This window comes from Erinaceus europaeus, chromosome 3, assembly GCF_950295315.1.
Source record: "Erinaceus europaeus chromosome 3, mEriEur2.1, whole genome shotgun sequence".
Lineage (NCBI taxonomy): Eukaryota > Metazoa > Chordata > Mammalia > Eulipotyphla > Erinaceidae > Erinaceus > Erinaceus europaeus.
This window is the reverse complement of record NC_080164.1, coordinates 14,518,103-14,534,795: the sequence shown is the minus strand read 5'-3', so window position 1 is coordinate 14,534,795 and position 16,693 is coordinate 14,518,103. Positions and strand designations below refer to the sequence as shown.

The 16,693-nt window shown below is 49.9% G+C and overlaps 1 protein-coding gene across 2 annotated transcripts; it reads left to right on the top strand.

The window, feature by feature from the left end:
* Positions 1 to 6,328: 6,328 nt before the first annotated feature.
* LOC103107935 (quinone oxidoreductase PIG3-like) lies at positions 6,329 to 16,248 on the top strand. 2 transcript variants are annotated; one of them, XM_060186655.1, is made up of 6 exons: positions 6,329 to 6,385; positions 6,690 to 6,832; positions 9,391 to 9,658; positions 12,081 to 12,293; positions 14,029 to 14,225; positions 15,365 to 16,248. In XM_060186655.1, the coding sequence occupies exons 1-6, from the start codon at positions 6,376 to 6,378 to the stop codon at positions 15,542 to 15,544; spliced, it is 1,011 nt and encodes a 336-aa protein (XP_060042638.1). In that variant the 5' UTR covers positions 6,329 to 6,375; the 3' UTR covers positions 15,545 to 16,248. The 2 variants fall into 2 exon arrangements, with proteins under 2 accessions (XP_060042638.1, XP_060042639.1); XM_060186656.1 differs by lacking the exon at positions 15,365 to 16,248 and adding an exon at positions 14,683 to 14,955.
* Positions 16,249 to 16,693: the final 445 nt, after the last annotated feature.

Genomic DNA, 16,693 nt, shown 5'->3' with positions numbered 1-16,693 from the left:
GGTGTCTCTCCAGTATACTCGTTCACACACAGATGCGCGCACACACACACACGTGCGCGCACACAGATGCGCACACACACACACAGATGCACACACAGATGCGCATGCACACACAGATGCGTGCACACACACAGACACACACACAGATGCTCACACACACAGATGCACACACAGATGCGCACGCACACAGACGCACACACAGATGCGTGCACACACACAGACACACACACAGATGCTCACACACACAGATGCACACACAGATGCGCACGCACACAGACGCACACACAGATGCGTGCACACACACAGACACACACACAGATGCTCACACACACAGATGCACACAGATGCACACACAGATGCACACACACAGATGCGCACACACACAGATGCACACACAGAGATGTGCACACACAGATACGCACACACACACACACACACACACACACAATCTCTTTCTGTCTGAAAGAAAGACAGAAGCACTGCTAAGGGCAGTGGAATAGTGCAGGTGCAAGGCCCTGCCAGAGGAAGAAAGGATTGGAGGAGGGGAGGAGGGAGGAAAGAAGGGTGAAATTAGGCAGAAAATGTTGAAAAGGAAGAAGTAAAAGGAGCAGTTCTTCTGTCTCAAGATCATCCTGGGGGCAGGGCAGTGACACACCTGGTTGAACTCACACATCACAGTGAGCAAGAATCAGGATTCAAGGCCCCAGTCCCCACCTGCGGTGAAGCAGTGCTGCAGGTGTCTCTCTCTCTCTTCCTGTCTCCCTTTCCTATCTCCACTTATCGCTGTTCTATCAAATATTTTTTAAAAAGAAAGAAAAAGGAAAGAGAAGATCATTCTGGGCCAGCGAGATAGCAGAATGATGATGCAAAAATACTTCCCTGCCCCAAGGTCCCAGGTTCATCCTGGGCAAGAAGCAGTATTACTGTATGTCAGATCTATTTCATATACCTCTGTCTAATCGTTTAATAAATTTCATTTAGAAAGACTAATTCCATGTTTTACATCCATCAAGGAGTGAGACACTCACTCTGGGAACAGTCTCAGAGGTGTCCTTGGTGCTCAGCTGATAAGCTTTTTTCTTCTTTTCTAGACTGCACCTCATGGTTGAGAAGCAGAATATCTCTCCCAGTATGCCTTGCCTTTCTCTTCTCAGGAAAAAGCAATAATGTAATGTGGGTCACAGACCCATCCCCATCCTGAGTGCTCACTGATGAACAGTTCTTTTTTTTTAATATTTATTTATTCCTTTTGTTGCCCTTGTTTTTCTTTATTGTTGTTATAGTTATTGTTGTTATTGATGTCGTCGTTGTTGGATAGGACAGAGAGAAATGGAGAGAGGAGGGGAAGACAGAGAGGGGGAGAGAAAGACAGACACCTGCAGACCTGCTTAACTGCCTGTGAAGTGACTCCCCTGCAGGTGGGGAGCCAGGGGCTCCAACTGGGATCCTTATACTGGTCCTTGCAATGAACCCGCTGCACTTAACCTGCTGTACTACTACCGCCCAACTCCCTGAACAGCAGTTCTAAACCTAACTGAACCCCAGAATTGTTTCTGAGCTTGTCACGTCAGGCTTCTCCCCAAAACCACTGTGGCAGTGTGCACAGGGAGTGCAGGCGCTGCTTATCTAAGAAGCCTCACTTGGGAGGCTGGCACACAGCTGCTGGGAATCTGTTTACACTCTTGCTATTGAAGCGTGACCTGAAAACCAGCAGTGTCTGCACCAACCTTGTTGCAAAAGCAGATGCTCGCTCACGGTCTGTTCCAGCGTGATTGCTGTGCGCAGTACAGTCTGAAAAGTCCCTGGTCCCCGTGCCTTCTAGAGCCTCCCCAAGTCCTTGATCCTGCCGCCCCACTGCAACCTCAAGGAGCATCCATGAAGGGCGGGGGAGGAGGAAGAGCCTAAGAAAGCTCTGCAGACAAGAAGCTGGAGGGGACCCAGCCTTGAGCTAGTCCACTGCAGCCCTCCCTGTTGCAGAGCCTGAGTCATCGTTAGAGTTGCTTGCTGACTGCAGAGCTCACTTGGATCCCAGAGAAGCTGCTGCTTCAGAGTGACTCAGCACAATGTGCAAGAAAACCTGGCGGGAGGGAGGCATGGAATCCATATCAGAGAGAGAGGACACCCCCTGCCCCCCACCCCATTTAACTTTCAGCAGCTGCTGTACCCTCAGATCAGCTGGGTGATGGGGGACACATGGTTCCATTCAGCCCCAAACACAGTGGGTTTTGCTAAAAACAGAATATTTGGAGAGACCCATTAGAGGCCAAAGCTACAGGAGGAATTGTGAATGCTGCTTCTGCAACCCGTTTAAAAAAAATTACCACCCACTCCCCAAACTGATCTGGGCAGAACAGGGATTCGAGCAGGGCATGTTTCACAAAAGGTAACTGCTCGGGGTCCAGGAGGGAGCTCACCATGGAGTGTGTCTACCAGTGTATAAGCCCCTGGGCTCAGACCCCAGCATCACCTGGGAGCAAAACGATGGCACTGGGGAGCTCTGTGGATGGTGGAGACATGCTGGGGGATCTTCCCATCTCTACTACTATAAAATAAAAATAATTGCAAATGCCCAGTGATTTCACTCATAAGCGGAGCTTAAGAAAGAAGGGGGTCAGGCAGTAGTGCAGTGGGTGAAGCGCACGTGGTGCAAAGCACGGGCTTCTCACCTGCAAGGGGGGGGTCGCTTCACGGGCAGTGAAAAGGGTCAGCAGGTGTCGTTTTCTCTCCCCCCTCTGTGTTTCCCCTCTTCTCTCGATTTCTCTCTGTCCTATCCAACAACAACAACAATGGCAACAATAGCAATATCGACAACAAGGGCAACAAAATGGGGAAAAAATGGCTTCTAGGAGCAGTAGATTCATAGTGCAGGCACCGAGGCCCAGCAATAACCCCGGAGTCAAATAAATAAATGAATGAAAGGGAAGGAGCCTGGGAGTGGTGCACCCAGTTGAGCACACACATTACCATGCCCAAGGACCCAGGTTCAAGCCCCTGCTCCCCACCTTCCTCTCTTCCTTTCTATCTCCTTCCCCTCTCAATTTCTCTCAGTGTACTATCTAATAAAATAGAGAAGGAAGGAAGGAAGGAAGGAAGGAAGGAAGGAAGGAAGGAAGGAAGGAAGGAAGGAAAGGAAGGGGAAAGGGAAGGAGAGAAGGGCAGGGGAGGGGCAGAGAGGAGAGGAATGGATGGAAGACGAAAACATAGGATGGAACTTAACACTAGTTGGGGTTTGTTGCGGCAAAGCCGGGGCTGTAAAGGGGGAGGCTGGGTAGTGTGAGGGGCTGAGAGGGACCTGAGTTAGTGGTGGAAGTGGACACAGATTCCATCACGGGCAGAGAGGAGACTGCACTAATAATCGTCTTGCAAATCATCCTTTCCCTGGAGAAAATGCTTTGGAAAAGACATATTTTTAGATAGATACTGATATACTAATGTACATAATTATACATGATGTGAATATTTATTAGCAGATAATGAAAAATAGAAATATAAATAACTTAAAAAACGAACTAAACTGGGCCAGGGAAACAACAGTGGGATGGCATTTATTCAAGTCTCTGGGTTCACTCCCTGGCACTGCATTTAAAACAAAAACAATACAGCTATTAAAGAAATTTTTTTAAAAAAGAACAATCAACCCACCTTCTCTGACCCATCTTGGATGGAGCTAGAAGGAATTATGTTAAGTGAGCTAAGTCAGAAATTGAAAGATGAATATGTGATGTTCCCACTCACAAAGAGAAGTTGAGAAAGAACAGAAAGGGAAACTAAAAGCAGGATTTGACTGAATCTGGAGTAGGGCACCAAAGTAAAAATCCTGGGTTGAGGGTGAGGGTAGCTGTTCGGCTTCCCGGGCGGCGTCCGGGGGATGGGACACAGTCTTTTGGTGGTGGTAATGGTGTTTATGTACACTCCTATTAATTTGTAGTCATATAAATCACTATTTAATATGAGAGGGGGAAAATTGTATGTCTCAAACTTTTTAAAGCACAGACTGAGTATTTTTTTATTTTTTATTTATTGGATAGAGATAGCCAGAAATCAAGAGGGAAGGGGGTGACAGAGAGGGAGAGAGACAGAGAGACACCTACAGCACTGCTTCACCACTTGCAAAGCTTTCCCCCTACAGGTGGGTACTGGGGGCTCAAACCCGGGTCCTTGCGTATTGTAATATGTGCACTCAACCAAGTGTGCCACCACTGACCCCTACGACTGAGTCTTTTTAAAAAGTATTTATTTATTTATTCCCTTTTGTTGCCCTTGTTTTATTGTTGTAGTTATTATTGTTGTTGATGTTGTCAATGTTGGATAGGACAGAGAGAAATGGAGAGAGAAGGGAATGACAGAGAAGAGGAGAGAAAGACAGACACCTGCAGACCTGCTTCACCGCCTGTGAAGCGACTCCCATGCAGGTGGGGAGTCAGGGGCTCAAACTGGGATCCTTATGCCGGTCCTTGCACTTTGTGCCACGTGCGCTTAACCCAGTGCACTACCGCCCGACTCCCAGACTGAGTCTTTTTAATACATAGGCTGAGTCTGATATATTGACTCTCTTAAAAGCCTAGACCAGGGAGAACAGAAGCAACCAGTGGCACAGCTATATACAAATAATGTCAAAGGACATAAATTAGTGTGATGTTGTGTATGATGCAACAAATTATAACAAAGGGATTTTTCAAAATTTAACTCATTTGCCAAATAATGTGATTATAGCAATAACTATCTATTGTCTTCTTAACCCTAAGACAGCAGAAACCTCTTGCTTCCTCTATAGAGCCTATATTTCCCCCAATCCTGGAACCTCTAGGGTAGAGCTCACTTTCCTGCATGCTTCTCTCAATTCATACTAAATGATATTGCATCTGCTGATCCCAACTTAATCAACACAACAAGTACCACCTCAGCATGCTTCACTTCAGACTGTGTCCAGAGACATCAGGCATGGAATGTCAACCCTTCACCCTCATTAATCAGCCACCAAGTTCCAGATGCTAACATGATGCTGACCAGACTTCCCTGGACAGACAGCCCCACCAATATGTCCTGGAGCTCCACTTCCCCAGAGCCCTTCCCCACTAAGGAAAGAGAGAGGCAGGCTGAGAGTATGGACCGACCAGTCAACGCCCATGTTCAGCAGGGAAGCAATTACAGAAGCCAGACCTTCCACCTTCTGCATCCCACAGTGACCCTGGGTCCATACTCCCAGAGGGATAAAGAATAGGAAAGCTATCAGGGGAGGGGATGGGATATGGAGATCTGGTAGTGGGAATTGTGTGGAGTTGTACCCCTCTTATCCTATGGCTTTGTCAATGCATCCTTTTTATAAATAAAAATAAAGCAAAAACAAAACAGAACCCTGGGGGGTCAGCAGGTGGCTACCCGGTAGAGTGCACATGTCACCAAGCATAAGGAACCACATGGGAGCAACTTCAGGGGGAAGCTTCATGAATGGAACTCCAGTACCTGTCCTCTCTGCCTCTCACTCTCTATCTAGAGAAAAGAAAAGAAGAATAATGGAGATCAGACACTGGTATCCCTGACAGAGTGCACATGCTATAATGTGTAAGGGCCCCGGTTCAAGCCCCCGGTCCCCACCTGCAGGGGGAAGCTTCATAAGTGGTGAAGCAGGGCTGCAGGTGTCTCTCTGTCTCTCGGTTTCCCCCTACCCTCTCCATTTTTCTGTTTCTATCCAAAATAAAGGAAATATAAATATAAAAATCATCATCACCAGGAGTGGTGGAATCCAGCAAAAAAAAAAAAAAGTTGTGGTCCAGGAGGTGACACAGTGATAAAGCTTTGGCCTCTCAAGCATGAGGTCCTGAGTTCGATCCCCAGCAGCGCATGTGCCAGAGTGATGTCTGGTTCTTTCTCTCTCCTCCTATATTTCTCATAAATAAATAAAATAATTTTTTAAAAAAGTAACCAGTTTCATGGTGTTTACAGCAGAACTTCCTTCACCTTCAGACTGAACCACCTACCTTTTGCCCACCTTGAGGCTAGCACAGAGTTGAGCACAAGAGGCCCCCCCCCCATGTGATGTCTGCCCTCTGGAGACACCTGCTGAGCTTCCATCCTCCTGGCCTGGGGAGCCCCCAGAATTTCAGAGGCACAGAGACCCACACATTCCCAGTCCTTTTCACCGGGAAGAAAACAGGTGACCCAGTCTCAGTCTGAGGGTGGGGAGTGGAGGACCAAATTCATCACTTTGTTGGGTTGCTCAGATCGGTGCATTTTCTAATGAACAAACAGAACACACCCAGGTCACGCCTGTGCCTGGAACATAAATACTCCCTCCCTGAGCTGGGCCTGCAGGGACAAGCAGCACGAGGGCATGAGAGACACAGCACCCCAGCTCTGCTGGAGAGTCTCCTCGGAATGGTCACAGGTATGCCCCCCCTTTCTTGGCCCAACCTTTCCTGCCTGCCCAGAGCCCCCAGGGCACCCTACTCTGTGCCAGGCCCCCAACCCCACTCTTGCCCAAAACTCACTCCCCATTTCTTGCACTCCAGAGCCTCCTGCACCAACCAGCCCCTCTTCTCAGAGAGAGGAGGCCTGAGAGACAGTGATGAACCAGGGGAGAGGGGCTGGTGGGGGTGACCCTTTTGTCCGGTGATTTGGGGAAGGGGGTTCTTTCCAGTCCTCTCCCCTTTTCACAGCCTTCCTCTGTCCCTCCACCCCTGTGTCCTCAGATAAAATGCTGGCCGTGCACTTTGACCAGCCAGGGGGCCCTGAAGTCCTCTGCCTCAAGGAGGTGGCCAGGCCGAGCCCAGCAGAGGGGGAGGTCCTGCTGGAGGTGGCGGCCAGCGCCCTGAACCGGGCGGACCTGATCCAGGTACTGAGCTTCTGCTTAATACAGATACCCCAACCTTCCTTAATCCAAGTACCCTGACCCTACTCAATGCAGGGACCCGGGCCCTTTTCAATCCAGGTGCCCTGACCCTCCTTATCCAAGTACCCAGACCTAGTTAGTGTGGGTACCTATTACCCCAGGTGCCCTGACTCTACTTAGCCCAGGCACCCTAACCCTAATCAAGCCAGTCGCTGTGTGAGTGAGGAATCACTCAGATATGTGTGAAACTGACCTCCACAGCTAGGGCTGAAAGGGACTTGGGGGGTGAGGAGGGGCCTGGGGTGACTTGGGACATCAGCATCTGCATGAGACTCAGGAAGGGCCTTCCAGCACCGGACACCTGCAGGGACCCCTCCCTCCTCATCTCGCCTCTGAGGGGAGGGGGAAGGCAGCCCAGCTGGGAGCTGCAGGCAGCTGCTGTGAGAGGAACTACACTTGTTGGACACCCACTTTGCACCTGGTCCCGCGCTGCGTAGACTCCCTCATTTATCCGGATCCCTCAGAGGGCCGGGGGAGGAGAGAGCTCCTGCCTCTACACCAGAAACCCACAATCCACTTTCTCTCTGTCCCTGCGCCCACAGTCTCCTGGGTCCGCCTTGCATTTCACCTCTGGGAAGAGACCTCTGGTGAGTCTCCTCCCCCTCACCGCTGACGCCCTCCGAGCCCCAAGCCAGCACTGGTTTGGTTCTCACCTTGGTGCTTGCACGCTCCCCTGCCGTCCCCCTGCAAGAGACTTGGCAAGGTAACAACAGTGGGGTGCTCAGCAAGGCAGGCTGGGCGTTAGTGCTCACAGGCTTGGCTCTTTCTTCATCTCTTTCTTCAAGGTTGTATTCGTTTATGATTGAGAGAGACAGGAGGGGAGTTGGCGGGCCAGTGGCGCACCTGGTTAAGCATATGCAAGGTTACCATGTACAAGGACCTGGGTTTGAGTCCTCGGTCCTCACCTGTGGAGGGAGTGGAGGAGAGAAGCTTCAGGAGCAGTGAAGCAAGTGCTACAGGTCCCTCTCCTCTTAATTTCCTATCAAGAAAAAATGGCCGCTGGAAGTGGTGGATTTGGATTTGTTGTATAGACACTGAGCCCCTGGTGGCAATAAAAAGAGAGGGAGAGAAAGAGGGAGAGGGAGAGAGAAAGTGAAGCATCGCATCATTCTGGTATGTGCACTGTCAGGAATTGAACTTGGGACCTCACGCTTGAAAGTTTAATATTTTGTCCATTGCAACACCTCCCACACTACTATGACATGGGTTTCTCTAAAAATCTGTCTCCCCCACCACCCTGGAACTCCCCCAGGATAGACAACCTGCCATCACTAGCACAGAGCCTAACACATGGCAAGCGTATTGTGTATTGATTAGTACTCGGTGTGAATAAGTGAATGAATGAATGGCAAAGATGAAAACTGAACCCAGAACCAACGGTCTGCACAGTCTAGACAGCTGGCTGAAGGAGGGGACTGAGCTGTGAGTGGGAACAAGCGGTGTGAGAGCAGAGGGTCCCTGGACCCTTTGTATAGACCCTCTCTTGTTCCAGTGGCATTAGATGGAGCAACGATGCGTCTAATGCTGGTGTGACCAGCAGGCAGGGCCTTGCTGAGTCTCTGGCAGCTGAGGTCTGGGCCCCAGCCCACAGCCAGGACAGCAGTCTCCCTGGCAGCAGGCAGTCAGAGCTTCAGACCAGCTTCAGCCATGACAGCCCACACCCTCCTCCTTGTCCACTTCTTCTCCCCTCTCCTCCTCCTCCTTCTTTTTCTATCAGACTTCTTATTGGGGCTCAGTGTTTACAGGACTCCACCACTCCCAATGGCCATCTTTTCCCTCTAAATAGAGGCAGAGAGATAGAGACAGAGAGAGACTGAAGCACTGGTTCACTTTCCCCCCTGAAGGTGCTCCTATGTAACTAACGACGGGGACTCAAACCCAGGTCCTTGTGCAGAATAATACATGCACTCTACCGGGTAAACCACCTCTTGGCCCCCAACAACCCACCTTCTTAATTTTGTTAATATTTTATTTATTTTATGAGAGAGAGAGAGAAAGAGGGAGGGAGAGAGATTCCAGAGTACTATTCAGCTCTGGCTTATGGTGGTGCTGAGGATTGAAACTGAGGCCTCAGAGCCTCAAGCAGGAGTCTTCTGCAGAACCATTATGCTGTCTCCCCAGCCCCAACCCACCTGCTTATGGAAGTTAAGTTCAGGGCAGAGAAAACAGAGCTGAGTGGGCAGTAGGGTCCCCCTGTCCTTCATCTCAGGGTCGGCAACCTCAGTAGACTTGTGCCCCTCCCTCACTTCTCAGAGGCCCTGCTCCCCCCAGCCCCGCCCCCCAGCACAGCAGCCTGCTTGGATAGTGCTGGGGGAATGTTCTGGAGGGATAGGTGCCTCTGGAGTGTTTCTGAAAAGTTCACAAATGAGCTCTTCCCAGAATGACTTATCTCCAAGCAGCAGGCCGTGGGCTAAGTCCCACTGGCCTCCAGCCCCAGAGAGACAAACTTTGGCCCCTTTTCTTCAGAGTCTCCCCGCCCATGTCCCCCTCTCTCTCTGCAGAGACAGGGCCAGTATGCCCCACCCCCAGGAGCCAGCAACATTTTGGGACTCGAGGCCTCTGGACACGTGGCAGAGCTGGGGCCCGGCTGCCGAGGACCCTGGAAGATTGGGGACCCCGCCATGGCTCTGCTGCCTGGCGGGGGCCAGGCCCAGTATGTCACCGTCCCCGAAGGGCTCCTCATGCCCGTGCCCGAGGGCCTGACCCTGACAGAAGCTGCGGCCATCCCAGAGGCCTGGCTGACCGCCTTCCAGCTGCTGCACTGTGTGGGTGAGGACACCTCCATGGCCCTGCCCTGCCTTCACCTCGGGGCCCCTGACCTGGTGCTCGCTGGGATCACTCCCTGGAGGAGACAAAGGAGCCAAATTTGTCACCCATAGGAGTCAGTGTCCAGGGTGTCAGAGCACCCCAGCTCTGTCCTCTTCTTCTGGGGACAGACCCTCAGCTGACAAGACCCCATTGCTCATTTACAGATTTTAAATGTGGCACGGGCCTCACACATGGGCAACACCACTATTTCTAGACTATTTGCTGTTGTTTTTATTTATGTAGAGAGAAGGAGAAGGGGAGACACCACAGCATTCTGTCATGCTCCACAGAGCTTTCCCCAGTGCTGTGGTGACCCCATGTACAACGAGGGCTTAAATCCAAGGCCTCATGCTTGGCAAGGTGCATTCTACACATGAGCTGGCTCCTATTTACATACATACATACATTTATTTATTTATTTATTTATTTATTTAGCCACCAGGGTTATCACTGGGGCTGGGTGCCTGCACAATGAATCCACTGCTCCTAACAGCCACTTTTCCCCTCCCCTTCCCTCTTTTCTCCTTCTCCTCTTTCTCTCATTAGTGTTTTATTAGTGATTTAATATTGATTTACAAGATTGTAAGATAACAGGAGTACGATTCCATACAGTTTCCACCACCAGAGTTCCGTGTCCCATCCCCTCCACTGGAAGCTTTCCTATTCTTTATCCCTCTGGGAGGATGGACCAAAGATCTTTGTGGAGTGCAGAAGGTGGGAGGTCTGGCTTCTATAATTGCTTCTCTGCTGCACATGGACATTGGCAGGCTGATCTATACCCCCCAGCCTGTTTCCATCTTTCCCTAGTGGGGTTAGGGCTCTGGAGAGGTGGGGTCCCAGGACACATTGGTGGGGTCATGTGTCCAGGGAAATCAGAATGGAATCGTAGCAGTTGGTACTTGGTGGCTGAGTGCAGTAATATGGGAAGCAGGACAAAATATTTTATCAATAGGAACCAAAAAGTAGGACTAGAGCAGATGAAAGTAGGAACTTTAGGGTAGAAGGAAGCTAGGAAGTCTGTTTTAGGAATGTTCCAAGGAGCTCATGTCTTAATAATCTTTGCCTGAGCTTGATAGCTAACATGGGGGTGGACTAGAAATATTGTCTGGGAAGGTGGTGTCAGAGCTGAGAGTAGAACTAGGAAGTAAGATTAGAGCAGTGAGTTACTCACAAGCTTGAAGAAGATATATAAATGCAATTAACTCTTGACCTCAATGGCCTTACCCGGGGCCCATATCCATTCCTATTTAGCAAGGAGCCAGTGCAACCTCTGAGTCCCTGTCAGACAGCTCACAGTCCTTAGTCACCATTGCAAACATTCTAGGCAGCACTCACTTCAGAACCAGTCTTCCTGTAGTGGCAGAGTAGGATGACCCAGCCTCCCTCCAGAGGGTGGAGCTATCCCTCCCATTGCTATCTCAAAGTGACGGTACAGTCCTGAAGAAGCCTATAAAGGGGTCCCAATGAATGTGACCAGTGATGCCAGAGAGAGGCATCTGTCCAAGGTCTAGGCCCCTATCATCCATGGGGGAAGCCAAGGATTTCCTGCCTAGGATCCTGGATGATGTTCCCTCTTTCTCTTTACTTGACAGGATGGAGAAAAATTAAGGGGAAGATAGAGAGGGAGAGAAAGAGAGATACCTGCAGCACTGCTTCACTGCTTGTGAAGAAGCAGCCTTCTGCAGGTGGGGACCAAGGGTTCAAACCTGGGTCCTTGTGCATGGCACCATGTACACTAGGTGCACCACTGCCTGGCCCCATGTTTACTTATTCTTATGAAAGGGAGAAACCATAGCTCAGCTCTGAAATATGCGGTATGAAGGACCAAACCTGGGACCTCAACCATTCTAGTCCTGTGCTTTGCTGCGGACCTATCTGCCAGGCAGAAACGGCTACAGCACCCAGCATGCTCCTGGTCCACTGAGTGCACCTAGCAGTGCGGCCAGCTCTGATCACAGACCCTCTTGCTACATATCTCCTCCTCCTCCTGCTATTATTTCTTCTTCTTCTGCTTCTTCTTCTTCTTCTTCTCCTTCTCCTTCTCCTTCTCCTTCTCCTTCTCCTTCTCCTTCTCCTTCTCCTTCTAATCTCTCTCTCTCTCTCTTACACACACACACACACACGTATATATTATTCATTAACGAGAGAGATAAGACAAGAGAGAGAAAGAGAACCAGAGCATCATTCTGGTACACATGCTACTGGGAATTAAACACAGGCCCTCATGCTTGAGTGTCCAGTGCTGTACCCACTGCAGCATCTCCTGCCCCACTCTGTGCCCTCCCTGACCCAGGCCTGACCGTCTCTAGAGGGCTTGCCCCACATCCTCCTGCCCGTGTGCCTCCAGCCTCTCCAGCAACGCTAACTGAGGGTGTCACCACAGGAGGCGTCAAGGAGGGGGAGACAGTCCTTATTCACGCCGGCACTGGGGGTGTGGGCACAGCGGCCATCCAGCTGACCAGGCTGTTCAAAGCCATCCCTCTAGTGACCACGAGCCCCAAGGAGAAAATCGAGATGGCCAAGCGGCTGGGTGCAGAGACGGGCTTCGACTACAAAAAGGAGGACTTCTCTGAGGAGGCGCTGAAGACCACACAGGGTATGTGTGTGAGCATGTCCGTGTAGCCCTGTGCACATGTGAGAAAGGCCTGGTGGCTCCTTGCTCCCCAGCTCAACCCTTCCTTTCACCCTCCTCCTCCTCTCCGCCTCTTCCTCCTCCACCTCCGTAGCCTGAGTCTCCTTCTGCCTCTCTTGGATCAGTTAGCTATTGCTGCCTAACAAATTGCTCTAAGACAGAAGCCGTTTGAAGAGCAAACATTCTGGCTGAGTGGTGGTGCACCTGGTTGAGCACACGCGTTATAGTGCACAAGGACCAGGGTTCAAACCCATGGTCCCCACTTACAGGGGGAAAGCTTTGTGAGTGGTGACGCAAGTCTACAGTTGTCTGTTTCTTTCTTTCCTCCTTCCTTTCTTTCTTTCTTTCTTTCTTTCTTTCTTTCTTTCTTTCTTTCTTTCCTTCTTTCTTTTTACCAGAGCACTGCTCAGCTCTGGCTTATGGTGATGTGGGAGACTGAATTTGAAATTTTGGTGCCTCAGGCAGGAGAGTCTCTTTACATCACCATTATGCTATCTACCCCCACCCCTGTTTCCTCTCTCTATCATCCCTTCCCCTCTAAATTTCTGGCTGTTTCTATTCAATAAATGAATAAGGATAATAATAAAAAATTCTTAAAAAATAAAAGAGCAAATGTTCTTTCTCTTCCTTTTCGTTCCCTTTTCTAAGATTGTGTTTCTTTGCAGCCTGAGAAGTAGTGCAGTGTATAATGTGTTGGACTGTCAAGCACAAGGTCCCCAGTTCAATCCCTAGCATTGCATGTGCCAGAGTGATGCTCTGGTTCTAATAAACATATTTTTTAAAGATCTATCACCACTGAGACTTCACTGCTCCAGGATGACTTCTTCAGATAGAGACAGAGAGAGAGAGTGAGAGGGGCTACAGAACCAGGGCCAACCAATGGCTTATCCAATTGAGTGCACATTTATCATGTGCAAAGGACCTGGGTTCCAGCCCCCCAGTTACTGCCTCCAGGGGAAAATCTTCACGGGAAGTAACGCAGTGCTGCAAACATCTCTCTCACTCCCTCTTTTTCCCCTTCCCTCTCAATTTTTTTAAAAGTTATTTTTATATTTATTTTCCCTTTTGTTGCCCTTGTTTTTTATTGTTGTTGTAGTTATTGTTGTTGTTATTAATGTTGTTGTTGTTAGATAGGACAGAGAGAAATGGAGAGAGATGGGGAAGGCAGAGAAGGGGAGAGAAAGATAGACACCTGCAGATCTGCTTCACCACCCATGAAGCAACTCCCCTGCAGGTGGGGAGCCGGGGGCTCGAACCGGGATCCTTACTCCAGCCCTTGTGCTTTGCACCACATGCGCTTAACCTGCTGTGCTACTGCCCAACTCCCTCAATTTCTGTCTCTTGTCTTTTTTTTTTTTTTAACCAGAACGCTGTTCAGCTCTGGCTAATGGTGGTGCGGGGGACTGAACCTGGAACTTTGGAGCCTCAGACATGAGAGTCTGTTTGCATAACTATTATGCTACCTACCCACTGCCCTCAATTTCTGTTTCTAGCAAATAAATAGTTATGAGAGAGAGGGAGAGGGAGAGAGACAGAGAGAGAGGGAAGAAAGAGACACTGTAGCACTAAAGCTTCCTTCAACGTGGTAGGGGCTGGGCTCAAACCTGGGCCACCTACATGACAAAACAGCACACGACCCACAAGAGGGAGTAAGAGAGGCAGAAGCAGGGCATCACCCTGCGGTGCTTTCGCCCACCAGGTGTGGGCGTCAACGTGATCCTGGACTGCATCGGTGGCTCTTACTGGGAGAAGAACATCAACTGTCTGGCCGCAGATGGTCGCTGGGTTCTCTACGGCCTCATGGGGGGAGAAGATGTCCGCGGGCCTTTGCTTTCCAAGCTGCTGTGGAAGCGAGCCAGCCTGAGGGCCAGCTTGCTGAGGCTGAGGGACAGGAAGGTGAGTGATAGACCAGGCCAGAGCTGAACAGGCTCTGGGCCCATGTTCTCTCTCTCTCTCTCTCTTGCCCTGTTTCCTCTCAATTTCTCTCAGTCTCTCTCCAATAAAATTAAAATTCAAATGGGGGGAAGGTGGTGGTACACCTGGTTAAGTGGAAATGTTACCATCTATAAGGGTTCAGGCTCAAGCCCCCAGTCCCCACCTGCAGAGGATAAGCTTCGTGAGAGGTGAAGCAGGGCTGCAGGTCTGTCTATCTCTCCCTTCCCTCTCGATTGCTGTCTCTGTTCAATAAAATAGAAAAGCAACAACAGCAACAAACAAGTCTGAGCACTACCCTGTGGTGTACGTCCTGCTCTGTCACCCTCCCCTGACAGTGCCGACTGCCACTCCTCAGAGTCACCCTGACCGACCCTTTCCTCCGTCAGAATACCTGGTCTTTTATCTTCTTTCCCCCTAGAAGCTGTTCACTCTGCCTGTCTGAAGGTCCAAGATTCACGTGGGAATTCCCACACCTGCAGATGGGAAGGAAGGAGCCCAGCAGCTGGCAGGGGCAGGGCCAGAAAGCACAGCTCAGCTCTGGCTGATGGTGGTGCAGGGGACTGAACATGGGGCATTGGAACCTCAGGCAGGAGGGTCTCTTTGCATAAGCATTATACTATCTACCCCCAAGCCAAATTTCTCTGACTTATAAGCAAATAAGCAAGGAAAAACAATACTGCGGTCTAGAACGTGGGGCAGTGGGTAGAGTGTTGGACTCTCAAGCATGAGGTCCTGAGTTCAGTACTCAGGCAGTAGCACATGTACCAGAGTGATGTCGGGGTCTCTCTCTCTCTCTCTCCCTCTCCCTATCCCTCTCATTAATACATACATAAACATTAAAAAGAAAACTGAGTGGGGCTGTGTGGTGGTGCACCTGGTTGAGCGCATATGTTCAATGCACTCGGACCTGGGTTCAAGCCCCTGGTCCCCACCTGCAGGGGGAAAGCTTTGTGAGTGGTGAAGTAGGGCTGCAGGTGTCTCTGTCTCTCTCCCTCTCTCTCTCTCCCCCTTCCCTCTGGCTGTCTCTATCCAATTATAAATAAAGATTAAAAAAAAGAAAAGGTGCCAGCCGTTGCTCATGTGTCGTTCCTCCCTGACAGTACAAGGAAGGGCTGGTGGAAGAGTTCACAGAGACGGTCATCTCTCACTTCTCTCCCGGGAGCGCCGTGCAGCTGAGGCCGGTCGTGGATCGGGTGTTCCCCATGGCTGAGATCCAGAAGGCCCACATGCGCATGGAGGCCAACCAGAACGTGGGCAAAATCATCCTGGAGATGCCCTGACACAAGCATCACAGGGCTGGTGGAGGGAGCCCCAGGGCCCATGCGACTGACAGATTGACAGACTGACGGGGTTACGTGGTTATGGGAGGATCACGCTACTTCCCAACACTGTTGAATGAATTAACCTCAGAAACAGGAGCACTGGGGCCAAATGGTGGTGCACCTGGTTGAACACATATGTTACAATGCACAAGGACCCAGGTTCGAGCCCCCGGTCCCCACCTGCAGGGGGAAAGCTTTGCCTGTGGTGAAGCAGGACGGCAGGTGTCTCTCTCTCCTTCTCTATCTCCCCCTTCCCTCTCGATTTCTGACTGTCTCTATCCAATAAATAAATAAATATAATAATAATAAACCAGGAGCACTTTGGGGCCAGTGAAATAGCTCACTTGGATAGCTTGCTGCTTAGGCCACAGGCATGACCCAGGCTCCAGCCCGGCCCCACGCATTGAAGGAAGCTTAGGTGGTCTTTCACTGTGTCTCTGTCCAAAATAAATACTAAACTAAGAAATATGAACACTCTGTTGCCTATGCGATACTTCGCAATGGGGGAAGTCCCTTCTAGACCATACTATGTAAGCTACTAAGTGTTCATTTAACATGGCCCACTTGTCTGGTGACAGTCCCCCCCCCCCTTAGGATGATATCCTGGGATTGCTAGGTGATGGATATGAGGAAAGGAACTGAATCTGCCCCACCTAGAGCTTCAGGCAAGTTCTAAAAAAAATTGAAGGACAGGCAGAGGGCAGATAGCATAATGGTTATGCAAACAGACTCTCATGCCTGAGGCTCCAAAGTCCCAGGTTCAATCCCCTGAACCACCATAAACTGGAGCTGAACAGTGCTCTGGTTATTTATAAAAAATAAATAAGTACAAATAAATAAATACAAAAATCCCTTAGTGATATCAGAAAAAACACGTTTATTTTTTAAAAAATTGAAGGACTAACCTGAGTTCAATTTATATATTTATAATGGAAGAGGAGAGAGAATCCGAACACTGTTCTGATACACACAGTGAACTCAGACTGAACTCAGAGCCTCATCCTGAGAGGAAAGGGCTGGGAAACACCATAATAGTTATGCACGAACCTCTCGTGCCTGAGGGCTACGAAGACAATAATGGTTCCGCAAAGTGCTTTTCATGTCTGA